This window comes from Uloborus diversus, chromosome 9 (assembly GCF_026930045.1).
Source record: "Uloborus diversus isolate 005 chromosome 9, Udiv.v.3.1, whole genome shotgun sequence".
NCBI classification, from domain to species: domain Eukaryota; kingdom Metazoa; phylum Arthropoda; class Arachnida; order Araneae; family Uloboridae; genus Uloborus; species Uloborus diversus.
Window position 1 is genome coordinate 119,752,129 of NC_072739.1, and position 26,192 is coordinate 119,778,320.

Consider the following 26,192-nt stretch of genomic DNA (forward strand, 5'->3'; position numbering starts at 1 on the left):
CGGGTCACACGGGTCAGTTTCGTAAGCCAAATGTGGCCCGCGAGCCATAGGTTGAGCACCACTGGTCTAGAGGTATGTACTCCATAGTTTAAAAGCTTCCTGTTAAAATTCAAACTTTAGTACATTGAAATGTAGCAACATTATCAATGCTTATTAAGTTTGTTCAAAACTAGGTTTTAACTGTATATTGAGCATTAACTTAATTTTTATTCTTCTGTTTCATGTTTCAATTAATTTTTTTTATGTGAATATGAAGTAAAGAACTTCCATATGATTGTACCTAGAGGGATAGTAAAAAATCTACTGGATTTTTTATTTGGCAGGTTGGCAGGTGTGTGCAACCATATAAATCCACATAATTGCCCCCATCCCCTCCATTTTTAAACACAAATAAATAAATTGTCATCTTTTGAAAAATAAGACTTATTATTTTATTTAAAATTTTTATTTCCAAACAACTCATTTCTGATCTGGAATGTCAAACAGGTTACAAACATTATTTACAATATCAGAAGAAAATGAGTTCTCCTTTCAAAATAAAGGTGGTACAAACTCTTTTTGGCTTGTAAAGAAGTTTCCATAGGAAACTGAATGATTTTCAACTGGCGACTGGAACAAAAAATGTTTACATCATTGCACCATTCATATAAATAATTCATAAATATCATAACTAAACAACTAATATCTTTTTCCAATGGCAAACAACAATTCTTTCTTAATGTTTTTTTTTTTTTTTTTAGATATTAATTTTATAGCACAAGCAGTTGAACGTGGTTAAAGCAAGCACATCTAAAAAACCAAAATTAGCTCATTCTTTATTACATTGGAATTCTTTTGTGAGGTTTTAAACAAACAGTATTTTGGGGACAAAGTTTGAAATTTTTTGATTTGCTTCCCTTGTTTCTCTTTCTAAACATATCGCTCGTTTGAAAGAAGAGGACCACAATATGAAATTTTAATTTTTCTTCTTTTTTTTCGCTTAAATGCCTTCAAAGGACGTTATCTTCTTTGGGAAATAATGACAAATTTTTTGTTCTAATATTAACCACTGGAGAGCACAGCAAACTTATTTTTCTGAATGCAAATTGCCTGAAGAGTTCAACTTCAAACGCTTCTCCTGTAAAATTTCCTTTCTGGGTATTGTGGCATTCTTCTTCCAAATGATCGATATATGAGGCAGTGGAAAGCAGAGGGATGTAAGTGGCAAAATTAAAAAATTGAAGATAACCAGTGTAAATAGAAGGTGAATACCTCCTTGGTCTTGGGGCAAGATATAGTACTAGTAGCCCTGGTAGGTGCTGTTATACAGCATGATTTAGAAAAACTTTTCAATAAAAGCCTACCCAGGACCTTATCTTTAAATGTGTTTAGTTTTACTCAAAACTTGAAAATGTCCACTTACATCCCTTAACCAGTCACTGCCTCATATGAAATTTTTATCTATAAAGTACTCGGAAATCAAAGACATAACACATGCTTCAATAACTTTAAAGCTTGACTTGTTAAAATGTAACCAACATAGCAGATAATTTTAAATCAGTGTTTTGTCAGAATTTAGAGATCTATTTATGCTAACATGCTATAGAAGAAAACAATTATTTTTCTAGCTGAATATATGCACTATGTTGCAGTATAGTGTGTTCTCACTTTTCTTATCAACAATAGAGTTTTTTAATTCTGTTCCCCATTTATCACAACAAACATAAATCTGAAGCACTTAACAATTTTCTTGTTGTGGACAATCATGTGAATAACAACATATATAAATATGATATGAAGTTTCATATTAACTGTTTTAAATTTTTCATTGCTAAATGTGGCAAACAGTTTATTATATGGCAGAAAAAAATTCATATGATGTATATTTAATTTTGAGTGATGCAGCTCTCAAAGAATGTTTTAGATTGAACATCCATATAAAATTGCTGCCAATTAATAAACATAATACTTTATACTCAATATCATGTCTTCAAGATTGAATGATACACATTGAAATAAAATATTGTCAGAATTTTTGAGTTGTAATTAAAAAATAACAAACTATCATCAGTCTTGCTTAATATGAGCTAACTTACCGCAAATTTCTGTTAACAGGATTGGTTTAATTTGTTATTTTCCAAGTAACATACTTAGCAAAATAAAAAGGAAGTTCTACTTTCCTTAGAGTTCATACTTACAAAGTCAAACTATTTAATACTTATTTTTGCACCAATTTTACAACAGTGAATAATTAAAATTATTCAAGATCGTTCGCCTGTTATAAATTCTAATTTGGACTTTAACAGTTTTTGAAAAAACCACGAATATCGAACATTCTGATAATTACAAGAAACTGATGAATGATACTCCAAAATATTTCCTGTCTTGGTAATGCCTGCATTGAGGTTTCCATTCTTCTCTTCGTTTTTCTTTCCCAAATATGTTATATAGAAACAAAGTTAATGAGAACGAAAATTATGAGATTTTGTGTCCCAAAGAGGCCTTCAACTTGTGGTGGAACCGCATTTATTTCCATCTCCAGGCATGCACCTGCCTCTGTCGTCCATGAATATAGTGTTCTTTGGGCAACTGTGGATGAAACCGTCGAATTCGTCACTGTCCTCTGCTGGGACACAAACCAGAAATTTGGCACATTCTTTTGGATGGGGGTACACACCCCTCCTGAGGCATGTAATGCTCCCATCTGGTAGCAAGGCCAGAGCTGGCTCTCTGGGCTCCAGCTGGTACGGTGAGTATCTTCTAGTTGTTGCTGGGACAGCTGGCCTACCAGTAGGCAGAACAATCTAGCAGAAATTAAGAAGGTCAGTAATATCAATTTTCCATTAAAATTATTTAGCAAATTTTATTGTTGCATTTCAGTTTTACTGCTATGTCTTATTAATTATGCATGCAAATTCTAGTTTTTTCGAGAATTTCCCGGATCTTGAGCCTTTTTCTCGATTTTCATTAAAAATCCTCCAGTTTCTACATACATTGGGGGGGAATTCCCCTTAATTACGAAATTCTGTAAAAGAGAAAAAACACTTTAAATTCTCCCTATTTTTGCAAAGATCCCTCATTTCATCGCATTAAGAATGGATATTCTCCATAGTTTTGATACTCTAGAACGTTTTCTCATTTGACATAAAATGTATGCATTTTAGCAATTTTAGTAGCTCTTTTAGTACTCAGTTCTGATTTTTTACGCATTTCGAAATCCGGTTGCATCTGCTTCAGTTAACACTTGCTCCTTTTTGTCTACTATGCGATTCTATTGCTTAGATGCTTAGGGACCGTCCATTAATTACGTACGGGTACCGAGGGGGAGGGGGGTTGGGAAAATCTCTACATACCCTTATTTGGGGAGGGGGGGGCAAATTCATTCAAACGTAATATTTTTCGAATCGATATTTTATAATAGTGGTTTGGCAAGGCTCGTATTTCATTTGCGTCCTGAAGGTAAAAAGCATATTGGGATGAGCTGTGTTTTAATTGTTTTACAAAGAATAAATAGTATAAATGTAATAAAAGAATTGCACTATGTATGTATGGCATGTTTATTTTAAATTATTATCGCTTCATATACAAAAAAATGTTGAAAAAACATTCGGTCTAGATTTTAACTTTTTAGTAAATATTTCTTTACACGTAAAGATTTTTAACATAATTTAATGGTGAATTTTTTTGCGATTCCAGTGAGAGAGAGATGTAAGATTCGTATACATTAGACAAAAGAACTGCATTGAGATGTTTGTTTGTGCTATGCGTAGCGTATTTAATGACGCTGCACGTAACAGCACTTAAAGCATTATATAACGCGGACTAACCAGGCCGTCACCTAGAGCGATATAATAACATAACTTTCCTGTTGAAAAATAAAAATCTTTGATTCACGTCAAACTGGGAGTTTTAGTGTAGCTGATCCTTTTTCTAACATTTTGAAAAATGAAATAGAATCTTACGTAAGAATGTGGGGGGGGGGGTGAAAATCTTACGTATTCTTACATGGAGGGAGGGGGTCAAAAGTTGCCAAAATCATCCTTACGTAATTAATGAATGGTCCCTTAGACATTCAATAACTTTATAGTGATGATTATTGTCAGCCCTTCCTATTGTTTTTTTTCTGTTGAGGACTCTAACAGTTATCCTTCTTTTCCCCTGCTCATTTGAAAATTTCTATGTAGTAGTTTGTGGTAGAAACGCCGCATCGGTACAGTCTCCGCTCCCCCAAAAAGTGTGCCAAAAAATAAATAAATGCTCAGAAACGTCGCGATTAAAAATGATTATTAGCTCAACCATAGTACATACATCAGGGTAGCAAATACACCTAAAAATCATTAAAGGGGAAGATTAGATTGAATGTCTGTATATTCTCACGCTGGCTCGATCACTTGCCCATAAAAGGAAAGACAAAAAATGGGAAAAACGGAAACCCCCATTTGAATCGATTCTCGAATTTTGTAGGAAAATTGGAAACGTTTTACCACGGTTTCTTTTGCAAATCAACTCCTTAAACGAAAGAAAATAAAATATCATAAACATGTTTACGATCCAGAAAATGGTTCGTTTTATCAATCGCGATTTTTCGTTTTGCGAAACGAAAGGGTTCGTTTTTGCGAATACGATTTCTATTAGCTTGGTTTTATTCTGAATTATTAATAAAATACTGGTTTTTAAATGTGTAGTTCCATATTACATTATTTTCTTAAAAACTTTCCAATTTACTCGCAATCATCTAAGCGCAAAAAGGGAATTTTCCGTATTTTTCGAACCGCGACTTTTTACTGTAATTAAAGTTTTTAATTAACAGTTAGATAGTATACAATTAAATCTGAATGTGTCAGTCCCAATTTCTGTATTTCTGTATTGTTTAATTAAAAGAATTAGGCGGCTAAAATCGGGGCGATAAAAAAAAAAAAAAACGGTGGGAAGGCTGCACTTCCGAAAAAGTAACTTTCAAACACGTAAACGCCAACGCATTTCTTCCGGAAATTACTGTAGTTGTATTCGAGTTTATTTAAGCAAGTTAGTTTTTTAACCAATCTTACGAAAGACTTGATGAAGATTTTAAGGAAATCAATTTTAGGTAATAAATAATGGAAACATGTTATATATTTATTTATTCTATTTATATAATATGACATATGGGATTCGAGTGTATTTTGAAGTAACTAACAAGCATGAAAAATGACATAGCGGTCTGTCGCAATCATCTGCTGGATTTAATTTTCTTGGAATATTGACAGGTAGGAAATAGTGTATTAATAAAGGAGTTGGATTCATGAAAATTTTCAAATTTGACGGATTTACTTGCTTTAAAGTGTGTTAAAGCCATTTTTAACAGACTTCAAAAAGGAGGCGGTTATCAGTACCTACCGGTTTTTTTTTTTTTTTTTTTTTTTGTCCACTCACAGCGTCTTACCTAGTGAACCGATTTTGATGATTGTTTTTTTAATGGATAGGGGATGGCTCAACTTAGGTCCCATTACTTTGTTTGACCATATTTGTTCTTGAGAAAAAAAGTTATGGGCAAAAAACAGTGAATTTCATGCAATTTCCCTATTAAATGATTAAATACAAAACCCATTGTTACAAAAGTTAGGTGACATACAACAGTAACATTAATAGTAATTATGGTGATAATTTTGAATGAAGGCTTCTCTGAAGCAAGCATCAAGTTTCTTCAGTGTCATTGCTTTATAGTGGAGGTAAACCTATCTATATAGCGGTTCTAGGTAAACCTAGCCTGTAAGCGAGATAATGCAGTGATTAAAATCTGCTTAGCCTTCACAATACTACCAGGTTAGGTTTGCCTCAACTATAGTAGTATTTTTATAGTTATCTATGCTAATAACCGATGATCTCCGCTAAGTAAGGAGATACAGGTCAGAAGCAACTTGCATGCTGTGAAACGTAAATTAATTTGGGAAAAGGTTAATTTTTAAATGGTTTTATTAAACTAACATATAAATGAATTCCAGAAAGGAACAAAGATAAATTTTTAGTGATAATCGCTTAAAGTTTAAAGAGTGTTTATAGTTTTTTTTTTTTTTTTTTTTAGTATGGAGCATTTTTATAAAAAGAAATAAGTTGAAGTTTCGTGATATGATAACTTCTTATTATTTCTGAAATATATTTACACTAAAAAGTATGAAATAAAATAAAACCGACTTCAAAATTGCCCTAAAAAGTGAAAAATAATTTTATTCTTTAAACACTATCAATTATACTTTTAAACATAATTTTTGAAGTTGGTGCAAAAACGATAGATAAAGTCATTCACAGCCATATATAACTCAATTACAACTATAAATTTAACCAAGCCCAGTTTCTTCACTCCACATATATTATGCATTGATGACGGCATATTTGAGGAACAGTGTAAATATTTCGTTCCTAACTTAGGATGATTTTCTTAAAAACTATGAAGAAAGTATGGTTACACTGGATTCTGCTTTTTGTTTCTGCGCCAAATTCAAAAATTATGTTTAAAAGAATTATTGTTAGTGTTTAAAGAATAAAATTTTTTTTCACTTTTTAGAGCAATTTTGAAGTCGGTTATATTTTTTTTCCAAAATTTTTTATTGTAAGACAACTTTTGAATAACTGTTAGATATATTTCAGCCTTGCAATTTCAGTCAGAGATGAACAAACCCTTTGAGCTGTAAATAAGTAATGATAATTTAGGAGAAATTAGTGATTTTCAAACTTTAATTACTCCAGCCCATGATGTCCCCGGGGACTGATTTTTTGTATATAGCCTCAATGACCCCTCAAGAATATTTATACAAAAAATCATTAACAAAGATCTCCGGGGAGCTGTTACAGACCCCCGGGAAGGTATGATTTGGGGGATAGAAACGAGGGCAGAGGGGGAGGGGGTTCAAAAGGCACATCAGTAGGGCACAAGGAATGTGTGTGCGAAATTTCAGCTCGATCCTTCTTTTCGTCTGGGTTGTAGTCCTGTCAAAGAACATAAAAAGATTTTTGAATAGCGATTTTCTAACTTAAATACCTCCTCCCTCTGATGGTCCTGGGGATTGTATTTTGGTATACTTTATCAGGGGTCCCAAGAAATGGAGTATACCAAAAATCAACTCCGGGGGGGTCTTCATTGGGATAAGATAGAAAGGGGTGAAAAGCCCAACTTGTTCTGTCGTGTAAACTGTCCTTAGTGGCGTGTTTAATTTCTTTCGTCTTTCTTGGAGGTGGATATTTGGCTTTTTGGTGGCTAACATTTGGTTTTCTTGACGGCCGGGACGCACCTGCGTCCCGTGATAAGGAAGTATTTTCAAACTGAATGAAACTGAAAATTTACATTAAAAAAGAAACTAAGAAAAAATATATCATATCACTTACCGTCAGTTGAATGATGAGAAAGAGTTGTGCAAATTACATTAAAAATACAAAATTAATTCTAACAACTATCATTAAGAGCAAGAAAAATGTGTTGTACTGTTAGTGCTACATAATTAAACACAAATTGTAAGTAATAGAGGGACGTCTTGTTGGGGGAAGTCGATAAGTATTATAACCCCCAATATTTGGTGTTGACAGTTAGGAGAAAAAGGAGTTTGTTTACTTAGTTTCTCAGAAGCGCATTTCTGTTTTCGCTGACTATCCCAACAGTCAGAGAAAAAACTCTTTCCGATGTGGGACAGAAGTTGTCATTACTGTCAAATACTTGAACGCAACTATTACCAGTTCTGAATTTTTAAAGTTATTATTTCCACCGTAGTAATGTATAGGATTTTCCTTCAGTTTAGGAAGTTATTTAGCCTTGAAAAAGACTGCAAGTTCTGGCACCAGACTACCTGTCTCGAGTTCTTCCAATAGCTGGGACTTCTTCCTCACACTCCAGTTATCTTTTAAAATTTTGAAGTAATCTCCCGAAAAATCACCTTCTACCCAGAGATAAATTAATCTTATAAAATAGGTGCAAGTAAATGAATATTTTTGAGGAATTCCATAAGTAAACTTACCTTGCTAGCAAATCTTATCATAATTTTCACATCAAGTACAAAAACATCAACATCGAAAAAACATCTAACCCAAAACACCGATGTTCCAAAAACATCGAAAGTAAAACATTGATGTTAAAAACATCCATGTTATAACAAAAACATCGATGTTTACAAAACATCGACATCGATGTCGCACCCCTATAGTATTTACATGCACTATGACATTAAATGATCATTGTATCTGGGCACTGCCGAAGTAAAAATCCAAAAAAATATTACTTTTGTGACAAACAGATTGATAAACAGGAATGTATATTGTACAGAATGGTAATGACTTTCTTCACACATCTCTTCGTCTAATTTTCAATTAAGAATAGTGTTTTCTGAAGGAAGGGGATAGAAGAACCACTTTTTGCTTTCCAAAAATTGGGATAAGTCCACCCGGAAAGTTTTTTATTTTTTTTTTTAATTTATTTGGGTTGAGCCTCCTAGTGTTTCTAGAAAACAACAGTTGTAAAAATTTCCCCGCCAGGAAAACCATAAATTCTTCCTCGCAAAAATGATCACATTCATTCTAAACTACAAAACCCCCCAGCCTTAAAAAGTCATGCTACCTAGTTTACCCGCTAAGTATCTGCCAAACTACCATTCTCCCTGCTTTCCTCTTTCATCATACTTACTTCCATTAAAACCTTCACCAACAACCCCAATTCCGCACCAGTATGGGTAGATCCTTTAAAATGTTTTCAATTCTGTTTGGTGGCAAGCTTTGCAAAGAGAGGTGGTTGCTTGGCTTCCCGCCAAAATGATTCAAAACAATTTAAAGGATCTATCCTTGCTGGTGAGGAGTTGGTGATGGGGATAAGCTCCAGCGGTTCAGGTGTATCTATCTCAAGAGAATAAGTCTTAAATGATTTTTTACGGAGGTAATAAAACTATTCAAAGCTATCCTTCAGTAAAATATTTGTTGACTCTAAAACCATTTCATAAACATGGTTGAACTCAGTCAGAATATAATTTTCATTAAATTGAAGACTTTGTTGCATCTATTCTTTAGTAAAAATAAGCAAGTAGACACCGTTTTTGGGCTTTCTCCCTATCGAGTGTCAACACCTCAATTATTACTATTATAACTATAATAATATTATTGAATAAATGAAAATGCAAGAATAATGATTATACTAATTTTATGCAAAAGAAATACGTTAATTTGTTTTAAAAGAAAAATGACAAAAATTGTCTTTTCAAAATAGGAAAAGTGATATGTGTAAAAAGTCATACTTATTTAATCATAATGACATAAAACAAAGCATATTAATCATACTTGATTCAACTTACCAACTCTTTAGGGCCTGTGGGAGTGCGATACCTTTCTGTTGTTGTTCTGGGTGTAGTTCGGATAGCAGGCCTCGCTCTGCGAGTTGAAGGTTTCACTGTAGGTAATTCTTTTGTTGTTGGTTCATCTAAGACATTAGGCCTAACTAAACGTCTCACCCCAACAGTTTGTGCTAATACGTAATTACTATTTCTTCGGTTTTGTGGTTTTTCGTTCTCTGATTTTGTCCCAATAAGCAATGTTCCTGGAGGATTCCTTCTTTTGCCTTCTCCAGGAATCGGCCTCAACCGGACTACGACCCTGCGACTTGCTGGTGTAACTTTGGGTTTCGAAGTTGTCGTTGAAGAAATAGGTTCTTCTATTTCTTCTTCAAATACGTCCATTTCTGTAGTGGATGTTTTATGTTTATTTCGACTTGGCGTTTGGTATACAAATGGAAAATCAAATCCATCGTTGACATCCTCTTTAGCTGATGACGTAGCTGTAACTTCCTCGTCTTCTAAATCTTCGTGGTTCACCACTTCAGCTTCTGGTGCTGGAACGTGATATTGCGGGCCTCTTGGCCTAACAGTAGATTGAACGCTGTCAGTTTTCCCATTCCTATCCGGTTTTGCGTACTGGTTAAACACATCAGTCGGAGTATTTGATGTTGTAGTTTTGGGTCTTAGTCGATTCGGTGATCTGTATTGCGGAAACGCTGGGCTCAATGTGGAAGTAGCTTCGTTTGATTCTCTTCCATGCAGTTTATCATGTATTTGATTTACTCCAAGTTGTTGAAGCAGTGTAAGCAATTCCATTAAGCTTTGCCCATTCATGTTAATTGAGTTTAAAGGTGCTTTCAATGCATCCAGATCATCTTGAATGTCCTTGGGTATTGGCTTCTCTGTTGTTGTCGTCGTCGTCGTGGTAGTTGTAGTAGTTTTCCTGGAGCGAGGTCTCGGTTTAGGTTTGGGAGTGGTGCTTGTTGTTGTTATCTTTTTGACTCTGCAGACAACATTTGAGGCATAATCACAAGAATCCCTCAACTTATTGAAATACAACCCCGAAGGACAAGTGAAGGAATGAGCCACTAACCCCAGGTTAGACGGCCCACTGTCAAGACACCAAAAGTACTTTTTGCAATCAGATGGATGATTGAAGAAACCTTCATCTTCGCATTCAAAAGCTGGCCCAGGATCCGGTGTTGTAAATGGAGGTGGAGTAGTTGGTTTGGCTGGTTTTGAAGTTGTTTTTGCTATTTGCTGACGTCTGCTGGCTCTTGGAGTGGTACGCTTCGGTGCTGGAGTTGTAGTAGTTTTTTCTTCTTTTAATAACTTAGTCCCTTCCTGTAGTGCTGTTTTAAGAGTATTTATCAGAGGACTCTGTTCGCCATAGCATTTTCCTCGGAAGTCGTCATTGTCTAAAGTCCAAACCATACCTCCTCCAAGGCCTTCTTTTACTATGAATTTCACCTATCGCGGAAAAAGTATAGCTTTTAATTCAAAGATAAAAGTAAAACGAATTATACCACTAAATTTGAGCGAAATATTTTCCTCGCACATTTTACACAAAGCTGATTAAATTATTATGCACAATACTGTTTGAATTATTATGCACAAAATTGTTTTAATTAACATTCAATTTTTATTCATTATTTTAATCAAACAAGCGTTTTCAATCCAAAAGTATTTTTATGGATACTTTACTTCCTTTTGGAAAGATTTCGTTCGCGTCACACCAAGGCTACAATAGTTCTACATAGTTACATGCTCGAAAAGACGTTTACTTAGGGTTGCGAAATTATCACAATTCAAATATTAACTTACTTAATTGCTGAGTTTTTGCATGATTCTTACACACTATATGCAACTGGAATTTTTCCCTAAACTCTGACTAAGTACCATTCTTGACCGTTCTTATCAATCAATTCATTATTACCTTGCTAGAAATGTCCCCGATGCTTATTAATTTCAATACGTTCTTGCCATCCGTCTTCTTTCTCGGTGAACTTTTACAGATTAGACGATTTCAAAACAATTTATGTATGAATAAGAAGTTTTGAAGTGGATAATGGGACTTCTCCACTTTTTAAAGAAAGTTCTCTGGGTAAGAGTGATATTTAATGGTGAAATGAGTGATGTTTAATAAAAGTTAGCAATAAAAAAAAACGAGGGTGTGTTAGAGAGCGACAATTCTTGAGTGTATGAAAAAAAAGCAAAACATATTGATAAGTCTTGAAAGATTAGCAAGATTTAATTTACGCTAATGCTTAACTTCGGGTACGTTGTTTTGTTGAGCAAGTGCAATATTGTTTTTGATATTTTTCATATTTTATAGAAAATGTCAAAATTTTGTTTCTGGACGTGCGTGTATCCATCATTGGGAGACAATGCAAACCTGCTTGCGGCTCAAAGAAAGCTTATAACTGAGGATGAGCTGAAGATTTCTTGCGCAAGTTTTATAACTAATCAAAAACTTGCTAAATGACAACGTGTCAAAGTGGTCTTTTCCCTAGTATGTAAAGCAACCAAGATTTCAAAAAATGTGAATCACGCAGGAATCAGGGATGGATCGCAACCCCAACAGACTGACAGAGGATTTAAAAGCCTCAAAGAGCACTTTGGAGAGACCATGCTCTTATAGAGACCTCCCATAGACACATCTTTACCCCCTTATTCTACTGATTTCAACTCTTAGGCTCATTTTTGTAAGGCATCTTACAGTAAAAGTTTAAGAATGTTGCGCTATAAACCACTGGTGTCCAACCTACAGCTCGCGAAGCTTATCCGTGTGGTCTGTTTTTTACTTAGCGTTATAAATTGAAAAGTACCATTAATGATAGTGTTACAAATTTAAAGCCAAATATTCAGAATGATTTCTGAAAAACAGATGCATTTCATAAACGAAGCATAGTAATTGATAACAACGAAAATTGCTTTTAATTTTCTTTCCTTTTCCATATGTTCCCTTGTTCTTTAGAAGAAAAAATTAAATATTTTGAAATTTTATAAATGTTCTGGCCCGCGAAATCATTTTAACATGAGCGGCTCTCCGGTTGAAAAAAGTTGAGCACCACCGCCCTAAACCATCGTTGAGCTAATAATTGCCATTTTAGGAGGCATCTAAAGCAGTGTTTCTCAACCGGTGATCCGACGGACCGGCACCGATCCACAGCAAAATTTTGCCGATCCCTAGAGATTTTTTCTCGTCTACTATTAAATAAATAAATAAATAATAATCTTATTCAGTTTAAATAATAATAATAATATCCTATACGACGTTTTTGCGTGAATTTTGTGATTAAATTTCAGAATTGTCTATGATTTTTCTCAAATGCTTACTTACTTATGGATAGTTTTTACAATAATTAGCTACTAACATTCCTTAAAAATGTTTTGCGACGAATCTTTAACGTCACGCAAAGTTTTATTTATGCATATACTTGTATTTATTATTATGTACTATATTTATTTTTAAAAATTTTTTTGTAAAATAGAAAAACTCAGCGGCTTGCTAACTTTCTCCGCAACGGTTCGAAAGTTAAAAGTTTATTTTTTTACGAAAAAAAAAAGAACATAAAAATGTTAGAAGAAAAAGGCAGGAATGTACTTTTCCGGTCGACATTTTTTACCTCTCTCATAGATTTTTGATGTTCTGCGAGTCAAATTCTTTTTACAAAAAAAAAAAAAAAAAAAAAAACACTTTAACGGTCCCGGAATTTTTTACGAAAAGTTTTTACAGTCCGCGGGTCAAAAAAGGTTGAGAAACGCTGACCTAAAGCATTCTCGACATTTCATCGAATTTTGCTATTCATCTGTGCCTTATCATAGCCATTGATGACAAGTATATCGAACCCATCATAAAAACTAAGGGGCTCACTCATTTAACTCGATTTGTTCGATCGAATTTTATCTACCAGTAGCGTAGCAAGAAATTCCCTTTCTGGTTGGGGGCAAAGGAAATTTCTGACTTCGCGATTGGTAGATAAATTTGGTTATATTCGATTCGATCGAATTCTAATCGAGTTGAATGAACCCATTAATCTAAATATCTATAGTTACTTCAAAAATTATGTAAAGTCTAAAATCATTAAGATTTTTGATTTTTTCATGTAGCTCAGTTATCATCGCCCGGTAAGTAAATTATGTAGAGCCAAAATGATTTGCCCCAGGAAGCTGCACCCAAATTTTCATTGCTGCTGTAAACAGTGAGAAACCAGTATCAATCTGTTTCAATCCAAAAGTTTATATTTGTAAACAGCACTCTTTACTTTTGAACGATCCGCAAAAGAAGTTTTATTAACTTAGGATGTAAAATCTCAAACGATGAAAGCACGCAGCTCGGTGACACATCGCAAGCCAAGTAGATGATGTCTTTATTAAAATTCAAGTTTCCAAAACCAAAGATTTAAATGCTTACCTTCTCGACAATAATATCTTCATCATCGAATCCAACCCACTGATTGTCTTTATAGGCGTATGGTCCCATAAGTTCTGGATATGGTGCTTCCAAATCCCAATCTTTTTCTTGAATCATTTGACAGATCTAGAGAGAAAAATCAATAGATCAAATTGCTGAATTATTTAAATTTCGAAATGTATTGAACGATATAGAGGCCAAATTTGCCTACGAATTGCCGAGTATAAAAGTATTAAGCTCAGGACAGAAAGAAATGTTTTAAAAGCCTTTGTTTGTCAAAACACCGAAGCAAAATGTTTTCTAGACTGAAAGGTTTAAAAACTTGTAATGATTACGAAACGAGTTTCCGCAACAGATGGATATTAAAAAATAGAAGCAGATTAACACGTATAGAATTTGATTTCATTTGTGCTATCTTTTACTAAACTTGCTAGAGGATGTTGGGGAGGAACTGAGCCTTAACTACTGAGCCTAAATACTGAGTCTTATAAAAGGGCAATTCCATTTTAGTAGATGTATTTATTGTTGCTCAAAATACCCAACAAAACCTCCAAACATTTTAGGTTCTTGTTTCATTGCATTAACGTTATGAAGAACCTGGACTCTATATCATACAGCTAAATTTTCAAGATTTATAAAAATGAAACTCAAATAATACTTTTTGGTTCAGTCAGGCCTGGCTCTAGGGGTATGCGTCCTAGGCGGCCGCCTAGGGTGGCAGATTTTAGGGGCGGCAAATTTCGAAATTGATTTTTCTTTTTTTTTTTTTTTTAAGTTTTAATATCTGTTTCAGTGCTATAAGATACACAGCTTTAATGTTAAAAAAATAATAATTTTGAGTTTGTACCAGTGTTTGAATATCCAAAACCAAGGTTCAAAATTCAGCTATAAATTCAGTTTAATTTTGGGGGCGGCAAATTATGTGATTTAAAAGTCTTTGGAAAATATTAATACATATTTCAGTAAAACAAGATGCGCTACTTTAATCTTAAAAAAGATAGTTCAAAGTGTGTGCCAGTGCTCAGATATTTAAAACCCAGTTTGGAATTTAACTGGAAACTCACTTTAATTTTAAGGGCGGCAAATTACTTGGTTTATTTATCTACTAAATGCGTTGCCCGGCTTTTCACGATCTACCTCAAAAATAAAAGTTATGTCAAGTGACCCGTGTTCAACAATTGGGTTTAGGTAATAGAAGATAAAATATACTGTAAAATTTCCCGTCAAATAAAAAAAGTTCTTACATTTTGTTAATGGTAAATCTTAAGTCCTGAATAAACTAAACGCAACCCTCCATTAATGTAACTAAAACGCTAAAATTCTTGATTATCTTCTGCTGGCAGTACAAAAAAAAGGGCCAAAAATATGCAAAAGCGGAAATTTTTACTTCAAAGCAAAAGCAAGAATTTGATTTTCAGTTTATGAAAAATAACAACAAATCCAAAATGATTTTATTCAGGTCAATTTAAACTGAGCTCATTGGCAAACAATACATTTCTGACTTGATATGGATGTTCCATTAGGCTTGAAAATGCTTATAGCTTTTTCCCCGTTGATTTTACTGCCTTGTTTTTTTTTTTTTTTTTTTTTTTTGAAATTCGAAGGAAGTAAATTAACTTGAGGGGTATTTTTCGTGGACTTTCAAATGAGACCTAAATCAAGACAATCGGATAATTATTTCAAATAGAAAGAGCCATTTAATGCCATTTTGCCCCACAAAATGTTTGTGAGATTCTGGGAAAAACTTTTTTATATACATTTCTACGATTAAAAGTGTTACTTGTTACTTATTATTGTAAAAAAAAAGTATCAACAATGTTTTATAGTTTCCATCAAGCACTTTTAATAAAATGTATCTGAAAAATATAATATCAAACATTTAATTTAAACACATTTCAGGCGTATTGGTTCTTCGCCCTCCTCTTTCATTCATTCACCTTTCTCTAGTTCTCAGAAAATAAGAAAGTCTTCTAGCGACCCATGAAACTCATCTCTCTAATATCACTAAAAGGACGATGAAAATTGAATTTTCAGTACTACAATTTCGAAAAATTTAGGGGGAAGGAATCTTGGAACCTCTTCCAGTACCATTATTGAAGAACGCTCTCTAGGACATCGATTTCGAAAAGTTTCCAGTAGAGAGCCCTGGTATCTCCTTTTTCTCTGACAGCACTGAAGATTGTCTACAATTGTGTTTTTGGAACCTCAATTTTGAAATGTTCTAAGGGAGATATAAACCAAATCGAAAAATCGATCAAGTACAATCTCTGAGTCATATCATTTGCCCTAATGGCCACAAATATGGTAAGTAATCGCGTTTTAAGACATCAATTCCGAAAAATTTACAGGGAGGGTACTCAAACCTTTTCTCCCTTTAACATTATCCTAGATCGTTTAAAACTCCGTTTTTAGAACTAGAATTTCGAAAAAATTTCCCGGGGAGAACCCCCGCGGAGCCCTCCCTCTATTTATACGTGCTCCATCTTCGAGTACTGACTGACCCCTTTCCAAAATCAGAAGTTTAATCACCTTATTCTCTCCATATACAATGTATACATTAGATATGATTGAAAAAAAATGCTGGGAAAGAGAGAGAGATGGAGAGGGAATGATTGACGTCCATTTCAAATGAGAATATCTTGTTAAGTGCCCCTCCCCTCTGAAATTATTTTCTGGTTGCGCCATTGCTTCTGCCTCTTGGATCCCTGATACTTTCCACTATGAGCACCGCCAGGCCCCCCTTGTTTTACAAAGTTCCTACGCCACTGATTGCGACTTGTTTAGATTCCAAATCCGTCCCGCCATTGTTTTAAAAAATAATAGGTTTTTATTTATTTAGTTTTAAATTACAAATAGGAGAAAAGTGACAGTTTGAAGTAACAGGATGACTTTTAATGTACCAGTCTATCTGGAGTATTTGATCCCGGTAAACAGTGTTAAGGCTAGGATATAAGTAAGTTTTTTTTTTCTTTGTTTATTACCGATTTGTATTTGAATAACTTACTTCAAAAAGAGAAATGGGGGGGAGCGGCACTTGTCAACCTCGCCTAGGGCGGCAAAACTGCTAGAGCCGGCTCTGGGTTCAGTAACAGATGTATCTCTTCAAATATGTCCGTTACTTAGCTAAAAAATATTATTTAAATGTTGTTTCTAGAAATCTTTAAAATTTAACTGAATGGTATAAAAGTATAGAGTCCATGTTCTTCATGAAGTTTATGCATTGAAACAAGGGTTTGACGAATTTAATCTTTGCAGGGTGTTCGGTGCAACAACTGATTTGTCTGTTACCCAGAACGTCGGAGTCGGACTGACTTTCGGATAAAGGAGTCGGAATCTGGAGTCGAAGGTTCAAAATTCCAAGAGTCGCAGTCGGACTCAGTCATTTTACCTTCGCGATTCTACCAGTGCTTGCGGCGTCGGAGTCAGAGTCGGACTGGTTTTTGTATAGAGATATCGAAGTCTAATGCTCTGAAATTTCCTCTAACTCCACAGCCCTACTGTCACCGTATTTTTCCCCAAAAGCAAATCAGTCATTGAAAATAAGCATGCGATAAATGTTTAATACTATTGTTCTGAAGATATCTTTCGTTGGCACGTAGAAAATGACATTACAGCGATAACGTGTTTATATACTGGAAGTTTTTTCAATTTAATCTTCACTGCCACTCATCGTGGAATGCGACCTTATGTTCCAGAGTAATTATTGCAGGTTTGATTAGTTATAAGTCCACTTGTTTTGCAAAAATAATTTAGACTCTTGCTGTACATTTTCTTCAAGCCATATGTGTTTGTACCCAGTAATTAAGATTTAAAAAAAGTACGAACTTTTGAAATGCAAAATGAATTTATGACAGTAGTAAAAAAAAACGACAGGGTGGGAAAAGTTGTTAAAACCTTTACCTCATAATAAGCCAAATACCCCCCTTCTCTCGTAGCATCTCCTTTTTCTCCTGGACCTTCAGCAGGTGCTCCTATTTCAGTCTCATCTGGGTCAGAAAGAGTGTAAGATCTTCCATATGTTGGAATACCGACAACCAATTTTCTGCGATCCGCTCCTTTCTTAATGTAATACTTCACAGTCCATTCCTGAAATCATTCATTGAAACGTCACCGTCACTTTAAGTGTTGATCAACAACTGCATAAACATGCAACTCCCAAAATAGTACAGACGGAAAACCGAATCAGGATAATGTTTTTGTATAGTAACAAAAGGTTTACTTATGACAGGTGACGGTAATTTTAAAATTGACTTACCTCCAGAACTTGACGCAGCGCTGAAGGGAAAGATAAAATAACTAGGTAAAGTTGAAACTGGCTGAATTGGAAAATAGATTTAATCTCCAATAATGAAATAAAGGCATAAAAATTAGAGAATAATATGAGAAGGATTTCACGAGGAATTTTGAGTCACGTCTGAAAAGCAGGAGAGGTATCTGCACTCTCTTCTAACTTTTAGCATGAGGAGGGTAAAGTTCCAAAATTCTATATTTTGTAGTATCTGGCTCCAAATGGTGTAAATTCTCAGGGTTGAACAGTGGTGCTCCAGTAATTGCAAAAGTAAAAGAATTCTGGAATTGCTTCTTTGAACTAGAGTACAGTAAAACTTCGTATATCCGGACTAACTGGGACCAAGGGCATTTCGGATAAGCGGAAAGACGGATAATCCAGGTAGTATGGAAAATAAGCAAAACAAATCATTTAGTAAGTAGGCGTTACTTTCATGTTTTGTGAATTATGTGAAAAGGAATTTAAGTGAGAAAACAGGTAAAGGTACCAGTTACAGACAAGGATCCAGTAACAGACAGTCGTAGGTTTGGATTTAAATAACAAGAATTTTAGGCGATTAAAACTGATGCTGCTGTGGCCCATGAATACGTTGCAACCATCTAGTGTTATCAGAGTGAATTTTATGAGCCCGTTGGTATTTACAAAGCAGTGGTGGAAGGTTATGAACAGCTAGCACGATGTCTGCCGGTGTTTTATATTCATTGGAATTTTATAAGGTTTTAGATAAAAAAATAAAGAATTTTTGCACATTTTGAAGAGAAAAGGGGAATTTGGTCCATTACTTATCCTTTCCTCATCCAATCTATTATTGGGTATCATCAGAATTGCCAGTGTCTTTTACCGGGGCGTCGGACATCTTTACGAAATTCAGCAAATAAAAATAGAATTAACTAATTCAGAGGATCCAGACGCAGTCAAACGTTAGATGAGATGTAGTTTCATGAGATAAAAATAGTTTTAAAAGTCTAAATACATTAAAAGGTTCAGAAAATGAGTTAAACCGGAGAGCGATGTCTTAAGCATGTCTGTTACTGGTGCCGTTACCCTGTGTTTAAAAATTCAGAAACACTTTTTTTTAAGTGATACCGTCTTTTTTTAATACTTACTATATTAAGCAATTTGTTTGGATCCCAGTCTTCTAAATCAGGCATTTCTCTTAATGGGGCGTGATGATTTATTGTCGCTTCATGAGCTGTATGGTAGTCATATGTCAACATATTGAAGAAGTCTAAATGTCTAGAAGGGGGAAAAATCGAAACATTACCATTATCCAAGAGTGTCACATTTGTGGTCGAGGGAAAAAGTGTCTTCAAAATATGCAGTGAAAAACTTTTAACACGAAACCAAAGAAACCGAAATATTTTTTCATTTAAAAGAATTTCATGTTGAAAGATTTACTTCAGATTATTCACAGTATGCTGTTCGGACCGCTATATCATTTCGCGTTAATTTTAACCCTTTTTTCACGTTAAGCGTTTTCGTGTTGAACATACTTCACTGTATTCAATAATTTCATTGTGGGATGAGGATTTGGAGAATAATATTCTAGAGCCAGTTTGGGGAGGGGGGGGGGGGTTAAGATCATGTGAAGAAATAAGGAGAAAAAATAACTCAACGCCTATCTCAAATAGGTTCAAATTAAGACGCTATGGATTACTTATTTAGGCGATTCTAGAAAAAATGTCCCGTTCGTAACGCTAAGTTTTTTATTTTATTCAAGTAACTATTAATTAAATATAGGATTAACTGTTATGCTTTGATAGTATATTAAAGCATGTTGTATTATTCCCCAACAGCATTATTTTTTGAAGGCTTTGGTTAGCTGGAAAAAATTAAAAACTTAGCGTTACGCACGGGACATTTTTTCGAGAATCGCCCATTTGTTGCTACGACACTTAAAGTTTAGGTATCAAGTTTGATGCCTAAACATTAGTCTTCATGATGATGCATGTAGAAAATAACAGTGGAAGTATAAGAGTAGAAATGGTGTAACAGTTTATTCATGGCGATTTTTATCTAAATAATTTCAGGATACAGAGAAAAGACTGGTTGCTGGCATAAAATGCTTTTTTACGATTCATTTGTATTAAGCTGAGCTTTACTGGTATGCGGAGAAAGAATAGATGGCTTCCGATTTTAAAGATATTAAACGAATTATTCTTTAGTTTGTATGCAAACATTAAACTTAGGAATTTAGTTAATATTAACATTTTTTTTTCTAAATTTCAATATAACTCAACTTTTGTGGAAAGGGAAAACAGCTTGACAAACAGAAAGCATTTAAAAATATATATTTGTGTTAAAAAATTAAAATACAATCAAACTCGCTAACAACAAGCGCGAAGGAACTGCGAGAATTGCTCGTTCATAACCGAGTACTTGTAAAAAACGAGTTCGTGAATTTTTTTTTTTGAAAATTCATACGGGTTGCTTTATTTTTCTTATTGTTATTATTATTCCTGTAAAGTTCCAAAGAAGTCGGTTTATTTTTTTCGGAACTTTCTTATTGTTTCTTGCGTTATTGTTTTCGAGGAATGTTACTTATCGATGTCGTCTTGATCTTGAACTAATTGTTATATTTATATTGCTTTAAAAATTTTAGTTACATTTTAATGAAAGCATTGTTCAACGAAGACCGTGATCCACAATGAATTTTCAACTGAAGGCTTACCTATATTTTAGCATGAAACTAGTTAAAGCAATTGTAATTCATGTTCTAATTACCTTGGAACATGTCATTTTACCTGAAGCAGAAAAATCAGGAGTTTTATAGAAATTTAATTCTAATTTGTGCGAGTATTATTTTCATCCTCATACTATAGAGGATTTAAGCATAAAAGTTGATTAAACTGAATTAAACTACTAAGTAATAGTTAATTTATTGATTTAATTGCAGAATATTGCATTGTCTTTGGGTCTGAGGTAGCATACCAAACTTAAAGAGAGTCCGATCACAGGAGATGGGTGAAAATTGAGTTGCAAGATTCCACCCGAACAGACATATGATAAAACCAAGTAGATAAAATTGGAATGAACTAATAATTAATAATTGAGAAATTAATTTGATTGTAGAATGTTATGTTGTCGTCGAGTCTGAGATTGCGTACGAAATTTCAAAAAAAAAAAAAAAAAAAAATCCAATCACAGGATTGGGTGAAAATTGAGTTGAAAGATTCCACTCGAACAGACATATACAACCCAGTTAATAAAAACGTCGTGGTAAAATGATAGATTACTTGGACAAGGTAGGTACGTCGTATCCTTTGTCAATATATTGCTGTCCTGCAGGAACGGCCATTGTCAGAAGAAGTTTCGACTTTCCAGCTGGAATATTTTCAGAATCGAACGCTTCTCTAAGCTCCTGCAAAGAGGGAAATTAAAATTTTATAAAAAAAATTATTGCTTACCAAAGTGTCAGAATAGGGAAAATAACAGTAGTTAAGAAACATGTGGTAATCGGTACTGTTCAACCACGGATTGTATGGTTTTGGCAAGCATCCTATTAAGACGAGTCTATCTGAATGAGGGGGAAAAGTAAAAATTTGATGCGTGTGTTCCGCTCTTTTGAATGAGACTTGGCTTAATTTAGAGGCTCACATATACGAGGCTTGTCCGTAAAATAAGTTCCACGGGCTGCCGCTGACGCTAGGTTCGTTTCTATGCGCGGCCAGGCAATAAAGGCAGGTTGTTTGGTTCCTCCACTCCAATCCCTCACCAAGCCAGCGTCGCTGCGACGTTTAGTTTTGGCTCAGCAGCCGTCAGCGATGGATCTTCCTCTTGCGTCTCCCGCCAGCTGCGACTTGCTGTTTGTTATTCATTTCCTGGCCGCTAAGAAGAAATCGGCGAAGGAAATGCACGAAGAACTTTGTCAAGTGTATGGAGAAGAGTGTATGAGCTCCGGGATGATGCGCAGATGGGTCAGGCACTTTAAAAAAGGCCGAACAGACGTACACGACGAAGCCCGTGCAGGGAGGCCATCGGTTTCCGACAAAACAATTGCCAAAGTCGAAGCGGCAATGCTTGAAGATCGATGGATTACAGTTCGGGAGCTGTGCGAAAAGATTCCGGAGGTCAACAAAACCACAATTGACAAGATTTTGACTGAACATTTAGGCACAGCCCTCATCGAAAGATTTGGATGGGAAATGGTGTCTCACCCACCCTACAGCCCAGACTTAGCACCAAGTGACTTCCATCTCTTCCCCGAGTTGGAGAAAAACCTTGGCGGAACCCAATTCCAGACAGATGAACAGGTACAAAACGCGGTTGTTAGTTTTCTACACGGAAAGGCGGCAGAGTTCTATGACTCTGGTTTGAAGACGTGGGTGCCTCGAATGCAGAAGTGCATAGAACGCAACGGCGATTATGTAGTAAAATAAAAGAAAGACTGAACTTTCCAAAAATGTACTTTTCTTTGCAATTAAACCAGTTTTTTGATGTGAAAAAAATTCGTGGAACGTATTTTACGGACACGCGTCGTATCTGCTAACGCTGGCATCCGTAAAAACTAATAGGTGTGTCTATTTCCACCTGTAAAACGGATGTTTGCCTTTCCATACAATCCGTAGTCAGACATAGTATTTCAAAATTATCAATACCGAATATTAGCTGAAAATTACCAGAACTTGCATCTACTTTTTAATTAGTGCAACTAAATACAGCATTCTTGTTTTGTTTGCTATATAACTGCACAGTAGAATAGGATTTTATGGTAAAAATGTACTGGCAACATTGATGCCATTTTTTTTTGCTGTGAAGTTCCAGGATTTGTTTTTACAATATATTTAAAAAGTTGACCGCCAACACGAACTGAACTCTACAAAATCCTTTAGTAATTTCTCCAAATCCTTACTAACAATAAAGCTGAAAGTCGGTGTCTCTGGATGTCTGGATCTCTGTTACGCGCATAGCGTCTAGACCGTTCGGCCGATTTTCATGAAATTTGGCACACAATTAGTTCGTAGCATAGGGATGAGCACCTCGAAGCGATTTTTTCGAAAATTCGATTTTGTTCTTTTTCTATTCCAATTTTAAGACCATTTTACCGAGAAAATTATCACAACATGGAGGGCCAAATTACCATAACGTGGACGAGCGCAAACTACGATATGCGACCATGGGCGAGCAAATGAACACAGCAAATTGGCGAAAAATTCATCATCCATTGTTTGTAAATATACAGGCGAACCAAATGACCTTTTAATTTTCTACAACGGGCAAAGCCGTGCGGGTACTGTGCTAGTAACTTTCTAAAAAGAAATAAAATAAACTTACAGAGACAAGTTTGGCGTATCCTACTTTATCTGCGTCTTGTCCTCCGTCTCTGAATCCCGGGTATTCCCAATCAAGATCAAGACCATCAAAATCGTGCTTTCTCAAAAAGCTGACCGCACTTTGGACGAAACGCAGCCGGCTTTGACTGGATTCCACCAGCTTCGAAAACCTAAGAGTGATGGGGGAAAAAAATTATATTAATTTAAATTTTTCTCATCTTGAATTCAAATTATGTTTTTCGCAATCACGAGCGTGTGTGTATGCGCGTGTGTGTTTGCGTAGGCGCATGTGTGTGTGTTTGTGTAGGCGCATGTGTGTGTGTTTGTGTAGGCGCATGTGTGTGTGTTTGTGTAGGCGCATGTGTGTGGGTGCGTGTGTGTATGAGTGTACGTATGCATGCATGTGTGTGAGTGAGTGTTGTGTACGTGCGTGTGCGTGTAGGCGTTCGTGTGTGTGTGTGTATGTAAGCATGTGTGTTTGTGTCTGTGTGCAGGCATGAGTGTATGTGTGTAGGTGTGTGTGTGTGTGTGTGTGTGTGTGTGCGTGTGTGTGTAAGATATGGACGCAACCTGGACACTGTTTTCGCAAGAGGAGCAGCACCGTGATGAGCCGGTGACGGTGATGCTTCAGAGGATGCTGGCGGGAAAATAAATCAGCTTAACATCAAAAACAGTCAAATGAGAACAATAAGCAATCGTGATTGCTCAGAAAAAAAAATCATTTGGACATGACAACCTGTAGAATGCATATCTAATCTTTTCTCAGACTCTCAGGCCTCCCACACAAGAGGCGATTAGTTGAATCAACTTTTCAAAAAGTTACCTGTTAACTAGTTATTGACTGGCGGTGTTTGTTGTCTTCACACGAAGCAACTGTTGAAACTGAACCGAGTTGACTCAATCTTCGAGTTTACTCGTGTGTAGAGCGAGAGTTGGGCAATGTTCCGATGAGTTGAATCAACCAAAAATTGATTCAACTCGACTCATCGAGATAAGAACGTTGCACTGTAAAAAAATTCCGAAACGTTGCTGGTTATTCCCATGGAACGTCCCGGGATTTCACAGATTTTCACCTATTTGCCAGTATAAACAAAGTATCTTTACAAAAAAGTTTCCTGAATCGCTATAAGTTGCACGCATTCAGACTTTTCACTGTTGTGGAAAATATTTTTTGCATCCAGTTTAAAGATTGAATGAGCGTGCTTATTAATTGTTCCGGCCTATGTTCGATTACGGCTCGTCCAGAATGACTAAGCTTCCAGTGAGAGCGAAAAAATCAATATGTAGCTATAGATTTGCAAGGCAGGAATTGCATGCATTTCATATACGTGGTTCTTTCTTGCATAGCTTGGGCCGTGATTGCTCTAATTCTTCTGGAGCTTTCTTAGTAAATCAAGAAGGATCTAATCAATTACATTAAACCTACTTAATTTTTATAGAAGGTTCTCGAGACATGACTGGCTTTAGCAGGGGAGATTTCGCATTCTTCAGAAAGTTTCAGGGTTAATTTCATAGAGGTTACTGACTTTTAGAAGAAAACGTTCCTGGTTTTTCCAAGGTATTTCACTGGCAGAAATTCGCCTCATTAGCTGCATGTTATTTATCTACAAGGAACGTTTCTGAATCGTTTTTACAGTGTGCGGCACATGTGCCTGATGAGTTGACTGTCGTGTCACTTTTCTGGTTACATATCCTGATAACCACTTGTTTGAAAGTTAAACCTACCTCGTGTGATGTAGGACTAACATTTAGAATTAGCTCACACTGGGAAAACTGATTTTAAATATTTTTTAATCACATTTCTGTAACGTAATAAGGAAGTGAGTTCGCGAAAGATAAATTAAATCGCTTGAAAAAAATCTCAATTTGATGTTTTAAAAAATAATTGTTGAAGAAAACGCCCCCATTTCAAAACTGTGTGTTGCTGTTAAGTGTATGTTTCCCTTTCATCAGGCGTTAGCTTTCCGTCTTTGATTTTGTTCGTCTGTGTTCTGATTTATGTGTAGTGATGTTATTAAACATTATTTTCCAGTCAATTATATTTCGAAACAATAAAGATCAACTTTTTAGTTTATAGTTCATGCAGCTAATAACATGCAGTTAAAGCACTGGGACATTGCCAATCGTTCGCTCTACACTAGAGTAAGCTATTTGAGTCAACTCGGTTCAATTTTAACAGTGATGTGGAGCAGCTGCTCGAATAAATTCGGCCAATTGAAAGAAAAATTGATTCAACTTAGTTGCCGCGTGTGAACACAACGAAAAACGCTAGTCAACTGGTTGACAGACAACTTTGTAGAAAAGTATATTTAACTAACCACCTCGTTTTATCGATAGAAAAGTAAATTTTACTGATTATTACCTTTTTGATCCTTCATTCCATCCACCAATCGCAATCATGGTTTTCAGCTTCGGATTATAGGTTTTCAAGTTGACGAATTTCTTGTAATTTCCTAAAAAATAAACAATTTAACAAAAATATTCAATTGATTGAACGTCTCATGCAATTCAAGTTATTGATAGCTCCTCCTTCAAATATTTGATGTGACAGCTAGGCAGGATAAAGGTTAAAGCTGTTATTTACGCTAAAGAATTTAATGTTGGTAACCAAAAGCCTATAAAGGGAAGAACTTGTATTACGAATTATAATGCTGTGACACACAACCTTCGTCTCTGCGAGCCCGAGTGAACTCGGGCTAATCTTTGGTTATAACCGTTAGAGACGTACCGAGTACACTCGGTAACTACTCGGTACTCGACCTACTCGGCCAATTTGCCGAGTGCTCGGAACTCGGCCAATACCGAGTAGTTGTAAAAAATTTAATGCTGTACAAGACAGATCTTACAAATAATTAAAAAATGCAAGCGTATAATATATTGCTATTACTTACAATTTAAATTTACAAGTCAAATTTAAATTTTTAGAACAATGAAGTCTGTTATGTTTAATGGAA

The 26,192-nt window shown here is 35.2% G+C and overlaps 1 protein-coding gene across 1 annotated transcript in view; it reads right to left on the reverse strand.

Moving 5' to 3' along the window:
* Positions 1-959: 959 nt before the first annotated feature.
* LOC129229299 (oviduct-specific glycoprotein-like) overlaps positions 960-26,192 on the reverse strand; it is a 144,020-nt gene continuing 118,787 nt past the window's right edge. Inside the window, exons 4-11 of the mRNA XM_054863576.1 lie at positions 25,601-25,691; positions 23,240-23,408; positions 21,202-21,326; positions 19,072-19,201; positions 17,578-17,763; positions 13,678-13,803; positions 9,282-10,730; positions 960-2,783 (exon numbers count right to left, since the gene is read on the reverse strand). Coding sequence (XP_054719551.1) covers positions 2,484-2,783; positions 9,282-10,730; positions 13,678-13,803; positions 17,578-17,763; positions 19,072-19,201; positions 21,202-21,326; positions 23,240-23,408; positions 25,601-25,691 — 2,576 coding nt within the window. The 3' untranslated portion in view covers positions 960-2,483. The remainder of the gene's footprint in view (positions 2,784-9,281; positions 10,731-13,677; positions 13,804-17,577; positions 17,764-19,071; positions 19,202-21,201; positions 21,327-23,239; positions 23,409-25,600; positions 25,692-26,192) is intronic.